The sequence below is a fragment of the Curcuma longa genome, chromosome 1 (assembly GCF_044706935.1).
Source record: "Curcuma longa cultivar G26 ecotype Majalengka, Jawa Barat chromosome 1, ITB_CL_G26_1.1, whole genome shotgun sequence".
Lineage (NCBI taxonomy): Eukaryota > Viridiplantae > Streptophyta > Magnoliopsida > Zingiberales > Zingiberaceae > Curcuma > Curcuma longa.
Genome location: NC_133861.1, coordinates 27,427,719 through 27,440,755, shown reverse-complemented (window position 1 = coordinate 27,440,755; position 13,037 = coordinate 27,427,719). Strand labels below are relative to the sequence as shown.

The window sequence follows — 13,037 nt, the reverse complement described above, 5'->3', positions numbered from 1 at the left end:
TTAAGATCCACCATTAATGGTGACACTTTAGCTCGCATGTTGGAGTTTTCAAACGTGGAAGTCCTTAGAAGGAATCATGTTGGTGATTGGGGTACACAGGTAACATTCGTGGTTCTTTTTGTCGTTTTTGTAAGGGTCTTCCTAAATTAAGTTATTGAAGAATTGATCATGTTGTTATTTTATTTCATATTTCCTTTACAAGTCAAATATTTTTTACTATTAGTCTAATATACTGAGATTAGTTACTCCCCACAGAACATTTGTGTATTATCTGTCCTATATTCTGACTTAAGCTAGATACCTAGTTCTCTATATCCTGTCTTTGTCTTTGGTATCTGGTGATCAATTTATACATTGGTGCAGTTCTTGCAAATTGCTGGCTTTTGCTATATTTTTGTTTAGAAAAGTATCTCACCATACATAAAGGGGCCTGATTGACCATGCTTTGTAAAGCAACCTGTGGCAAATTGCTTTTGAACTTTTAAGAGAAACAGTTCTTTTACGGACAGAATAAAGCTATGAACTACAATCACAGACATACATGTAGATTTGGAATTTTTAACATGTAAATTTGAGATATTCCCCTGCTTGATATCCTAGTTTGGAATGTGACTTTGCTCGATAAGTTAAAAAAGATAATATAAATGGTAAACAGTATTTATTTGTCCACTAATCCACCATATAAGCTCCTGTTCTCCTCCCCTCCCTTGTAGTAAGGATTGGCACCACTACTACCTCTATAGGTTCCCTTTTCTCTTCTGCAGCCCTTATACAAATCATCCTTGTAAAATTCCCTTTGCATTTTGTTTTATTATGCTTTCCACCTAGTAACTAAATGCAATTGATATATCACTTCTAAAGTTGCACGCTTAGTATTACCTATGGCTATCTGCTATATTATATTAATATAGGATATATTCCATATTAAGTTCTATTATATTAATATAATGCAGAAAAGGGTGTAAGTTTAATGCCATTATTTTAGTGAGAGCCATAGTTTCGTGTTACTTGGGAATGTGATTCCCATTACGTCAATTTAACTAGAACTGTTATGGTGGTATCTTGACTTGTGATGCATTGTATGTCTATATAAGCTTTGAAAAAGGTGGATTCTGCATATGACACTTCCTTTTATTTGTTGACTATTGTTGTTCTATCAGGGATGCCATGTACTTTTGTTAGTTTTATATTTTAATTACTCATTAATTAAACTACTATATACTTATTCGTAATTTTATTTTGCCTCATGTAAATTACTGTTGAATAAATTTATTTTATTCTTTTGCAGTTTGGCATGTTAATTGAGTATTTGTTTGAACAATTTCCAAATTGGGAGGATGCTGCGGATCAAGCTATTGGTGACCTTCAGGTTTGATATGACTACGCTAAGTTTTTGTGGATTTATTATGTTTTAGAATGTCATCATGCCTTAGCGGTAAGGTTTGTCGTGGTACCATGCTCTATAAACATACAATTCATATATAATTGTCCAATAGTCTGCGATCTATGTTCTATAATAGCTTCCTAAAATTATTTATTTTAAAAATTTTAAGTGTTAAATGCAACAATTTTTTATCTACATGTTCTCATAATTTTAATGGATCTTGTGAATAATATTAAGCTAGGTTTTAACTGTGCCATACTGGTTCACTTCCCTGGGTTTGGTTTCAAGCTCTGATGCTATCCATTGATAATATCAACACAATATTAAACCTTGTATACTTTTTTCTTTGTTTTTAACTGAGAAATCATAGTCTATTTTGTTTGGTTTGTCTTTCTTTCATTATCTGTAAATATGTGCTCTCTAGTTTGTTTTTGTGCATATTGAATCTGATACATTGTGTGCTTAGATTGAACTTGGATAATTTAGGGTTGTCTGATGCGATTCTAATTATATTTTTGTGGCAAAATGCAACATAAGGATGAGTATAACTTTTGCAAAGAATATATACACTCATGTTCTTTTCCTTTTTAGGAATGGTTAACGTGTATGTATCAACTTGGATAAAACTGAAAGTAAACCTTTATTTTAAGACCCATTTGAATGATTTTCTTAATGGTTTTGTATTTATTACAAATCTGACTGATTTCTTTGCCACTTCAGGCTTTTTACAAGGCATCAAAGAAAAAGTTTGATGACAATCCAGATTTCAAGGCAAGGGCACAACAAGCAGTTGTGAAATTGCAGGTGATAATTCTCAACTTTAACATACAAAGGATGAATCTTCATACACAAGCACAGTAGATTGTTTTTTTATCATCTAATTATTATCCTTGATGCACCAATTATCATTCTATGATTGTACATTGGCAGAGAATTCATTTCTCTATTATTCTTTTTCACAACTAGTCTCTTGTTTCATAGAGCGGGGAAGACAAATATAGGCATGCTTGGCAAAAGATATGTGAAATCAGCAGAAAAGAATTTGATCTGGTTTATCAACGTCTTAACGTCCAATTGGAAGAAAAGGTAATAATTATATTATGAGTGAAATGTTTTGGTTTTCAAATTACTTTTGACTGTTTCTCAACTGGGAAGGTAGTATTTATATTATGAGGAAATGTTTTAGTTTTTTGGTTGCTTTTGACCACTTTACAACTATCTGTATGTTGCTTGTCAATTTTCCTCCACCTTGTTTTTCTCAGTTTTTTAGTTCAATCATTTTTTTTTCAAAAAAGATTTTTTTTACTTTTTATTGATTTGTTTAAACTGATGCTCAATATAATAAATTTATAAATTTGCCTTTAATATGAATGCTTTAATAGCTACAGGCTACAACACTTAGCTGATCAGAAGTAATTCAGCAGAGTTCCACTGACTTACTAGTCCAAATCCATAGTATTAAGTCTCTTTGGATTGATGTTGTCTATTTATTTGTCTTTAACAAATTATTTTATTTTTATTTCCTTCTCTAAATCTCCTTCCGATTGATTTCTTTCTTAGTGTCTAGTAGATTAATCTAACATTTGAAGAATATTGTTTTATCAAGGGTGAGAGCTTTTATAATCCTTACATCAGAGGGGTTTTGGAAGAGTTTGAAACAAACAATCTTATTAAGGAAAGTGAAGGTGCCCGTGTGGTGGAGATTGATGGGTACGACATTCCTTTGATTGTTGTGAAGAAAGATGGTGGATACAACTATGCCTCTACTGACCTGGCTTGCCTTTGGTTAGTGTGTCTGATTTTGATTGTTATTTTGTCCTTTAAAACACCCTCAGACATGTGTTCTATATGTATTTCTTGTTAATTGAATCGCCAGAAGTTATTAATGCATGTCTCTTTTGTTGAACTTGCTTGTAACTATGCAATTTTATTTTAATTTTAAAACATATATACAGACTAGTTAGTCTTGAAAGATTATTGTTTTTGTTCACTTGTGTGCTTGAAGGCTTGAACAGCTGTCTTCTCATGTCTTTCAGAGTTTTTCACCTTTAAATAACTCAAAGAAAACACAGGAATTCATTATTGCTGTTCCTTAATAGAACATAAATGTGTATAGTAGGACAAAAGAACCATCAAATATATGTTATATTAGATTTGTTTGTGGTCTATTCAATTCCCTTGGAGTTTCTTTTTGGCCATCTCATTTCATGACTTTTTTTTGGCTAGCCATTTGTTCTCAGAAAAAAAATCATAGTCTTATTAAATTGCTATCTTGTTGCCTTAGATACTTGATTTCTAAAACCCTTATATCCTGCAATCTCTTGTGAAATGTTGTTTCATAGTTTGGCTCCTAACTGATAAATTCTCTTGCCTTATAGTAGGGTTTTCAAATCAGCCCTTGCATTCCATTTCTAAACCGATTCTTGATTACTTTATGCATTAAATTTGCTTAGTTATCTTCTTTCCTGCTAGCCAGCACCAAATACTATTTCTGCGTAGCTTACAGGTCCATGCAACACATAATTTGTCATAGTTTCTTTTTTGCTTCATTATTATTTTTTAATACCTTCTCAATGTTAAACTTACACTTAATCTCCACTAAATTCTTTCCATGATTGGTTATTCCTGAATGCCTTTTTTCTCATGATTTTTGGAGGTACCGGCTAAAGGAAGAGAAAGCTGAGTGGATTATTTACATTACTGATGTTGGTCAGCAGCAACATTTCCATATGTTTTTCAGTGTATGTATCATGAATGGTTTATTCTAGCTTGTACAGCTACTGTTACAATCTGGCACATGTAGTTGTAAGTTGTAACGGTGTCTCAATTCAACAAATAGTTTTTTAGTTTTATTGTGTTCTCCATAAGCTTATCATTGCTCCTGTTATTGCCTGTGATAATTCATAATAGTGACGCTATTTTTATTTCAGGCCGCTAGATTAATTGGTTGGCTTCCAGCTTCTAAAGATGCATATCCAAAGGCTAGCCATGTGGGATTAGGTTTGGTTCTTGGATCAGATGGAAAACGTTTTCGAACTCGTAGCTCAGAAGTTGTCCGTCTAGTTGAGTTACTTGATGAAGCTAAAAATCGCAGCAAAGCTGAATTGATAAAGCGGCTTGAGGACAATGGTATTCAAATGAACTTATTTGTTATTTACGCCCTATTATTTCCAGATGTCTGTATATTAAGATTCTTGTTAGTCTTGTTGAACCATGCTTGGGTGTTTTTGATCAATTCAATTGTCTATTTTGAACAATGTAATTTTAAATGTTTTTCATTTTTTTAACAGGTAAAATTACTGATTGGACAGATGCTGAGCTTGAGAGTACCGCTGAAGCAGTTGGTTATGGTGCTATCAAGTAAGTATTTAAGACTTCGATTTAGTATTTAAGTTATAGTGAAGCAAAAGTGAAAATGACAATGCCTTTGTTCCAATCTTAATTCCAATAAAATTCTCTTTTTTTTTTACCATTTTCAACTCACCATTATTTTAAAATTTCATTGAAAAGAAGTGTGTTTCCAATGCCTTTTCATTTTTCTATCGCTGGATCTAATATGGTTTTTGAACTGTGGTTTTGGCACCCTTGGTAGTTAGTTACCATGTAAAATAGTATTTGAAGGGGATAATTGTTTTCTGGTTGAATTTTCCTTTGATTTTTAAACAGTGAAATTAGTTATAAAAGATTCAGTTTCTAAGAGAACAAATGCACAAATGCTGGAAGGATATGTTCTTTTTTCCAAGATGTGCCAGTTTCTGATTTTGGTTAAATTGCATGTTCATTTTCTATGTAACTTCTAATATCATTTTCAAACAGATATGCAGACCTGAAGAACAATCGCTTGACAAACTATACATTTAGTTTTGATCAGATGCTGAATGACAAGGTATCTCTTATTTTTTTACTCTGCCTATGGTTATATTGTTAAGCTAATATAGTTTCTAGGCCTGATTGAGTAGTTATATCACTTTCTTCCTTTTGTTATTTTTCCATAGAATATTTTAGTTTTTTAACTTAAGCTATTAAATTGACTAGATCCAATTCATTCTAAAAGACCTAATAGTCCTTGGTGTTGTAGATCTATGAAAATATCATGAACCAAAGTCCTGTTTATTGTTTTTTTGATTGCTTTCTTAATCGTTGGGCACTCGAACTGAAAAACATACATGATACATCAAGAATATGCTATTAAAGTTGATCTGATATTTTTGTTACCGATGGATTTTTTTTGTGTTGTATATTTTTATTTTTACTTTTATCGTTCAATCTTTTGTATGCTATATGTTATTTGAACAGGGAAATACTGCTGTCTACCTTTTGTATGCACATGCTCGGATATGCTCCATCATTAATAAATCTAGCAAAGACATAGAAGAATTAAAGAAGGCAAGTACTTGTATGAGTTGGAAGATTAATGCTGGTGTTATTCCATTGTGCAATTGTTTGTTCTTGTTTTTAGTTTTTGCACAATTGAAAGACTGTCTTGTGTTGTTTTTACAGATAGGAAAAATTGTGCTGGATCATGTTGATGAGCGGGCCTTAGGGCTTCATCTTATTCAATTTGCAGAGGTATGAACTTGTCATATTTTTTTTATTTGGATAACTCACAGATTATACTTATGGGTTTAAAAATTATATAATATTGAAATAATTGTTAAATGTAGCACAAAATTTTGGCACTGAACAAATTTAAGATTAGGTTTTCTTTTTTGCTGAATATATACATATAGTTGTGTTTTCATTACGAAAGATGCATTTACTAAACCTGAAATTTAATTAATTATTTTGTTATATTTTCAAAATCCTTCTGTTACTACTGCTATACTCATCTACTTTCACTCTGTTTCAATAATCGTTGATGAAAATTTATGCAATCTATTTTCATCTATTTTTTCAGACATAGTTGTGCAATCTTGTTACTGCATTTTAGATGCCTATTATCATGTTTTTGCCTGATGATGGATGCTAATATTTTTGATAAATTTCAGATAGTCGAGGAGGCTTGTTCCAATCTGCTTCCAAATGTTTTGTGCGAGTATCTATACAATTTATCTGAGATGTTCACCAGGTTCTACACTAGTTGTCAGGTATATTTTGATGTTTTCCTTTTTGGCACTACATAAAAATATTACATGTTTGGCATAATTGATAAAATAGTAGTTATTTCAAATTAATTATTAGACTTGGACCACAGTGTGAGCTCGTAGTCAACCAAATTAGTAAATGCAGTTGGGACTCTTGATCCGGGCTGAAGCAATTTGGCTCGAATTGAGGTCGCGGGGTTGTCCTCAGTGGGACAGTCTGAGGTGGAAGTGACTTGGCCGTGAGGTGGAAGCCCCTTAGGCCAAACCAAAACTACCTCCGGCTTTCCCATCTAGGACCAATCCTCCCTCTATAACAGATCGGCCAAATGGCATCAGCTCAGGATTGTAGTTAGAGTTTGTTGAATTGTTGGGCATTAGTGCTATTTTAATTGTTCATCGTTCCACTTTTAATCGCAAGCAGGTGATTGGATCAGAGCAAGAAGAAAGCAGATTGTTATTATGTGAAGCCACTGCCATAGTGATGAGGAAGTGTTTCCATCTCCTTGGAATCACGCCAGTTTATAGAATTTAACATGATCCACTGCCATAGTGCAACTTTTTCATAAACACTTCAAAACCTGAACAGGAGGATTCGTGGGAAGTATTTATTGTAATGTGTTGCAATTTCTTGGAAGAATTTATTGTAATGTGCTTTTTAATCAACAACAGGGTTAGGGTTTGGTCCTTAATGGTCTATCTGGTACATGGCTATTTGTTTTCTTCTAGGAGTAAAATTATCAATTGTATGCGTAAGTTCAAATAGTTTCTTTATTTTTTTCCTTTGAAATGTCATTAAGCACTTATGATTATTATTTTTTAATTATCTTTGTTCCACAAAAATATTGGACCATCAAAATATTCTGTATAGGACTTCCTACACTAATAACAAAGAGATTAATCATTAATTAACTCATAAAATTCAGATTACTTATAAATAAATAAAAAACAGAGACCAGCCACTAAATCTACCCGCAGCATATCTTTGGCGTTGAGCTTTCCATGCGAGCGATGAGGAGCAAAGGAGTAGACTACATTAGGCTTACCATGAAAGGACATTGAAGTATTAATCGTGTTTCTAGGGGATCAGACAAATAGTCACACTAATGTGTTCTATCATGCATTGAACTATATATAATTACAAATATTTATTAATGCAAAACTACTGTAATATCTTTAGATTTAAAATTTTGATGTTGTGTGCGTTTAATTAAGAAGTAAACTCTGGACAGTGGAATATTTTTCAGAATTCAAGAGAGTAATTGCAAGCCATAACAAATTTCTGAGAGAAGATTGAGATGCACTGAAGAAATCAATAAACTCGATCTTCATTGTATTTCTGGTTGTGAGAACCAACCAACAAATTGGAAATTGTCGCCCCCATATATAAATGTTGTTTGTGCAGTAATACAGTATTCAAAAGAGCAACTAAACTAAAATTATCAATATTTGAATTCCACTAAAAATAAATATTTTATAGGTCGTACTTTTAAATATACATAAATAAATTGCACTAGCGAATATATCAAAGAAAAACCGTCAAACACTTAAAAAATCACCGACCTCCACCAGATTATCGATCCGTTCCATTTGGTCTTGGTCTAAATTATCCCGTGTAAGTAAGCTTCCATATTATCTAAATCACATATATAATTTTTTTAATATCTTAAAAATATATTTATGCTCTTGGATCTAAATTTAATATCGTAAATTGAGAATAATGAAATATATCTCTAAATTTTTACTCTACTCTAATAATTTAAAATTTTAATTACTATTTTTAATTTACGTCATTGAATTCAAATCTTAAGATATAGATATATAAAGGAGATTTTCAGAAGTATATTAGTTTTAATTTGAAGTGATTCAGAGTTTATAAGTCCATTAGTTAGTTTCGAATGAAATTAACTAATGAATTACATATGAAAATAATCTTTATAAATTTTTTATTATTAGAAGGTAAATAATCACCTTGTTAGATTATAAAAATAATTTCTGTATAATTTTTTATTAGAATGTAAATAATCATCTTAATTTATAGTCTAATAACACTCATGTACTTCGATATATATTTCATCAAAATAAATATGAAATTTTAAAAATTTAATATTTTTTGAATAAAATAAGTCTTAAGAATTTATTAGTGGTGTTGATTATTGAGTATCATTGTCTTAAGTCTTATAATTATTGAGTATCATTGTCTAAGCCATGAGTTTGTGATAAATTTTATTGAGTTTTTATAAATTTATTATTTTTAATTTACACTATTAAATTCACATCTAAAGGTATAAATCATAAAGGAGGTTGTCAAGAATATATTAATTTTAATTTAAAATGATTAAGAATTATCTAGAAATATAGTTGAGAATATGATATGTAATTGGGTATTATAAAAGTCCTGGTTCATGAGTATAAATATAAATATAGTTATCGAGAATATGATATGTGATTAAGTAATATAAAAGTTGGATACTTCTTTTCTACATAAGGTGGAATTTGTCACCTTAGCGACTCCACACGGTCGGCTCCATGATCATCTGTGAAAAGGTAAATCAAAAAATTATAATTGATTACGATGCAGAAGGGTGTCTTTGACTTCGTCAGGATTCGAACCCCCAACTCAATTATACCTGGGGGCAAAAAAAAAAAAAAAAAAAAACTGGATACTTGATTTAGACAATATGGAAACTTTCGCAGTTCAGGAAAATAATTTCTAGCACGTGGTGTATATTATATTGAGGCCTCGTCAGCAGCATGGAGGAATTAGTTCTTTTCATGTAGGCCGACGGCAGAATCCGCTCCTTTTTGGCAAAAAGCCATGCATGCATCGTTACGTTGCTTGCACGCATCCCACTTTCTCCCAACCTTTTTCTCGTAGTGAGCTCTGCTAGCTAGCTTCCATGGATTCTTTGCGTGGAATGACAGCATCCCTAGCTCTTTTCCACAATTATTTAACACCTGGATTATTCTTTGCGTCGGACGGAGCATCATCGATCGAGCCATGGACGACGACGACGGCAAGGACGAGCAGAGGGCGGTGGAGGAGCAGCTGGAGATGGTGGCCAAGGCATTCGTGGACCACTACTACAACCTCTTCGACACCAACCGCGCCGCCCTCTCCTGCCTCTACGACAGCAGCTCGATGCTGTCCTTCGAAGGACAGAAGATCGTAGGCGTGGAGAGGATCGGCCGGAAGCTCGCACAGTTGCCATTCGAGCAGTGCAAGCACTCCATCTCTACCGTCGACAGCCAGCCGTCGCCGGTCTTCGGCGGCGTGCTCGTGTTTGTCAGCGGAAATCTCCAGCTCGCCGGAGAGGAGCATCAGCTCCGTTTCAGCCAAGTATATTAATTAATTTTTTTACATAAATAAACAAATTTATTTTTCTTTTCTATTTTTGTTTAAATAAAATAAACAATTAAATTTCTTCTTCTTTCTTTTTAATTTGCTGCCCGCATGCAGATGTTTCAGTTGATTCCGACGCCGCAAGGGAGCTTCTTCGTGCAGAATGACATATTTCGACTAAACTATTGTTGACCAAGAAGGTTAATTTGTGATTAATGTCTTCTTATCTCTAAATTAAAGAAGATGTATAGATCAGAGGTGGAACTGAAGGGCAGGTTTTAAATGTCCTCGATCTGATCTTTCAGGGTTAAAATTAAATGTTCTTTCTTTCGACATGTATTGATGTGGAGCTATTATTAGAATGACGGATTATTCTAATAAAATAAGTGTGTTTAGATTCAAGAAGTTAAAATTACTTCAATTGGTCCTCCGATTTGTTTATTTTTTAGGCAAAGACATGCGGGCAATCGAAAATCTTGCATGTCAACGACATTGACTATTCATTTTTTTTTATATAAAAAATGAAATTTACCATCCAACGATCCGATCAATCCCAAGACCATCTATGAGGAGGTAAATTGAAAAACTATATTTGGTTAACCAACTAACGGTCAATCCCAAGACCATCTATGAGGAGGTAAATTGAAAAACTATATTTAATTAACCAACTCAACGTTATAAGACGAGATAGAAGGACTTGTTGATTGACTCAATGAAATAGAATTTTTTTTTATTACGAGGAGGTACTCGATCGGGTGAAAGAAAAGTTGGTTGCCATTAGACTCAAGGGTCGAGCATCCACATGGTAAGAACAGTTGCGGTACTCCCGAGAGAAACAAGGCAAGATCGAGATTACTGACTGGGAGAAAAATAAAAAAGAAGATGAGAGGTCACTTCCTTCCTTTCAACTATACCCAAGCTCTGTTTCAGTGACTTCACATGTTGAGACAGGGTGCAAGATCGATCAATGATTATACGGAGGAGTTCTACCAGTTGATTGCCCAAAACAACTAATTGAAAACAGAGGAGAAGATGGTGGAACGATATTTAGGGGAATTGCGCCAACCCTTGCAAGATGTCCTCAATCTTCATTCGCTGTGGATGGTTTCAGAGGCCTACCAGCTTGCATTGGCTGTTGACAAACAACAGAATCAAAAACCAGTGGTTAGAGGTGACCAAAATAGTCAACCAGTTCACCCTCAAGATTCACGTCCTTCACAACAGTAGCCACCACATGCTAATTTTAAAGGCTCTACTAGGTGTTATTGTTATAGTGAATAGGGGCATAAGGCAAACGAATACAAGACACCTACTCTTGCTAAACAGAAAGATAAAAATTTATTGATCGAAGAAGATGTGGAAAATGAGGATGCAATTGGTGAACCAATATATGATGAGGATGAAGTTGACAATGTGCTTTATGGTGATGACCATGAAATTTTAGTTGTTCCTAAGAGTCTACTTACTTCTAAAGGCAATTCCGGAGATGATTGATTGAGAACCAATATATTCTACACTACTTGCACAGTTACAGATAAAGTTTGCAAAATGATTATTGATAGCGGCAACTGTGAGAACGTTGTGTCCAATGAGGCTGTCCAAAAATTACAGTTGAAGATGGACCAGTATCCTAAGCCATACAAGTTATCATGGCTAAACATAAATGAGGTAACCATAGATAGGTGATGCCTTGTTTCATTTTCTATTGACAACAAATATTTTAATAATGCTTGGTATGATGTGGTGGCCATGGATACATGTCATGTAGAAAAGAGGTGACCTTAGCAATATGATCATAGTGTTATTCATGACAAGCAAAAGAATACCTAAACTTTCCACATCAAGGGAAAGAAGATTGTGTTAGCATCACAGCAGGAAGGAATTACTCTAATTTCGACAGTCAAAAATATTAATTTTCTTTCTGTTTCAGAATTTATAGATGAGATGGAGCTTGGAGACGTAATCTATGCTTTGCTGCCTTATTGGAACGATGCCATGACCATCGGCGCGACTTTACTAGCAGAAGTATAGCCACTGCTAGTAGATTTTGTCGAGTTGATGTCATATAATCTTCCTCCTAGACTACCACCTATGAGAGATATTTAACATCAGATTGATCTTGTTCCAGGATTGAGTTTGCCTAATTGACCAACATATCGCCTCAGTCTCAAGAAGGCCGAAGAGTTGCAATGGCAGGTGTTAGAATTATTAGAAAGATGTTATATCCTTGAGAGTATGACCCCCTGTGTAGTTCCTGCCTTACTAGTATGAAAGAAGAATGATTTGTGGTGTATGTATGTTGACAACTAAGCTATCAACAGAATTATAGTTAAGTATAGATTTTCAATCACCAGCTTGGATGATATGTTAGATCAGCTATCCGATTTTAAGGTCTTCTCAAAAATTGATCTTAAAAGCGAATACCACCAGATCAAAATAAAACCTGAAGATGAATGGAAAACAATATTTAGGACACAAAGGGTTATACTATTGGATCGGGTTGGACCGGCTAGAGGGGGGTGAATAGACGATTAAGCAAGGTTGCAGGATAGACACTCTATTTAAAAAAAAACTTAGTTGCAATTCAGTCGTTGCTTCTAAGGCAATTGAAGCTCAAATAAAACTCCTTTAGGTGGAGAAACATTTACAATTGTAGCAGAGAGACTTAGAGAGAAAATGATAAAGTAATTGATGATCTAACTCTAAAACTCTAAGTCTATTTATAGCCCAAGAGAACAGATCAAGATCATTGATCGTAGATGAACTTTCTCTTGGCCGTTGATCCGTTGATGCGATCCTAACCGTTGATCGGAGTAGGCTTGATCATAGCCGTTGAGTAAATAAGGATAAACTTTATCTTTAATAAAAGATAAAGAGAATTATCCTTAATAAAAAAATAAGTATTTATCTTTTATATGATAAAAGATAAATTTTATTATTTTTTTCTTTTTTTTTCAACCGCCACGTCCAAACGGTCCAAGTCTAAGTCTTCTTCTCTGGTCAACGTCAACGGTCAATAGTCAAAGTCAATAGTTTGACTTTTGTTGATTTTTTGTAGAATCTTTGATTGGATGATTTCTGGCCAATCGGAGTTAGGCTAACTTGAACCCGACTCTGGCCTTTTGTCCCTCGAGCGTGCTTCCTCCCGGCTTTTCATCCCTCGGACTTCGCGCATGTCCTTCTCGCTCCACCAGCGTACTCTTCCGTAGCTTATGCGTCCCTCGGATTG

At 33.8% G+C, this 13,037-nt stretch overlaps 2 protein-coding genes across 2 annotated transcripts; both read left to right on the top strand.

Annotated features, from left to right (window-relative positions):
- Positions 1–5: 5 nt before the first annotated feature.
- On the top strand, positions 6–7,221 carry LOC141832642 (arginine--tRNA ligase, chloroplastic/mitochondrial-like; the record flags this gene model as incomplete). The annotated part of the gene is given in 13 exon segments (XM_074720109.1): positions 6–99; positions 1,289–1,369; positions 2,105–2,188; positions 2,366–2,470; positions 2,991–3,169; positions 4,041–4,125; positions 4,315–4,513; positions 4,675–4,744; positions 5,201–5,270; positions 5,681–5,770; positions 5,885–5,953; positions 6,373–6,471; positions 6,890–7,221. Coding segments are annotated over 13 exon segments (1,336 nt in total), but the record flags the coding sequence as incomplete, so codon positions are not given.
- A 2,166-nt stretch (positions 7,222–9,387) lies between these two features.
- LOC141845163 (nuclear transport factor 2B-like) lies at positions 9,388–10,173 on the top strand. Its single transcript, XM_074733217.1, has 2 exons — positions 9,388–9,805; positions 9,926–10,173. The coding sequence occupies exons 1-2, from the start codon at positions 9,467–9,469 to the stop codon at positions 9,998–10,000; spliced, it is 414 nt and encodes a 137-aa protein (XP_074589318.1). The 5' UTR covers positions 9,388–9,466; the 3' UTR covers positions 10,001–10,173.
- The last annotated feature ends 2,864 nt before the right edge of the window (positions 10,174–13,037 follow it).

Excerpts from the sequence above, each read along its gene's own strand:
- LOC141845163 (XM_074733217.1), top strand. The coding sequence starts at position 9,467 with ATGGACGACGACGACGGCAAGGACGAGCAGAGGGCGGTGGAGGAGCAG. Across the intron at positions 9,806-9,925 it reads ATCAGCTCCGTTTCAGCCAA|ATGTTTCAGTTGATTCCGAC; the intron begins GTATATTAATTA and ends GCCCGCATGCAG.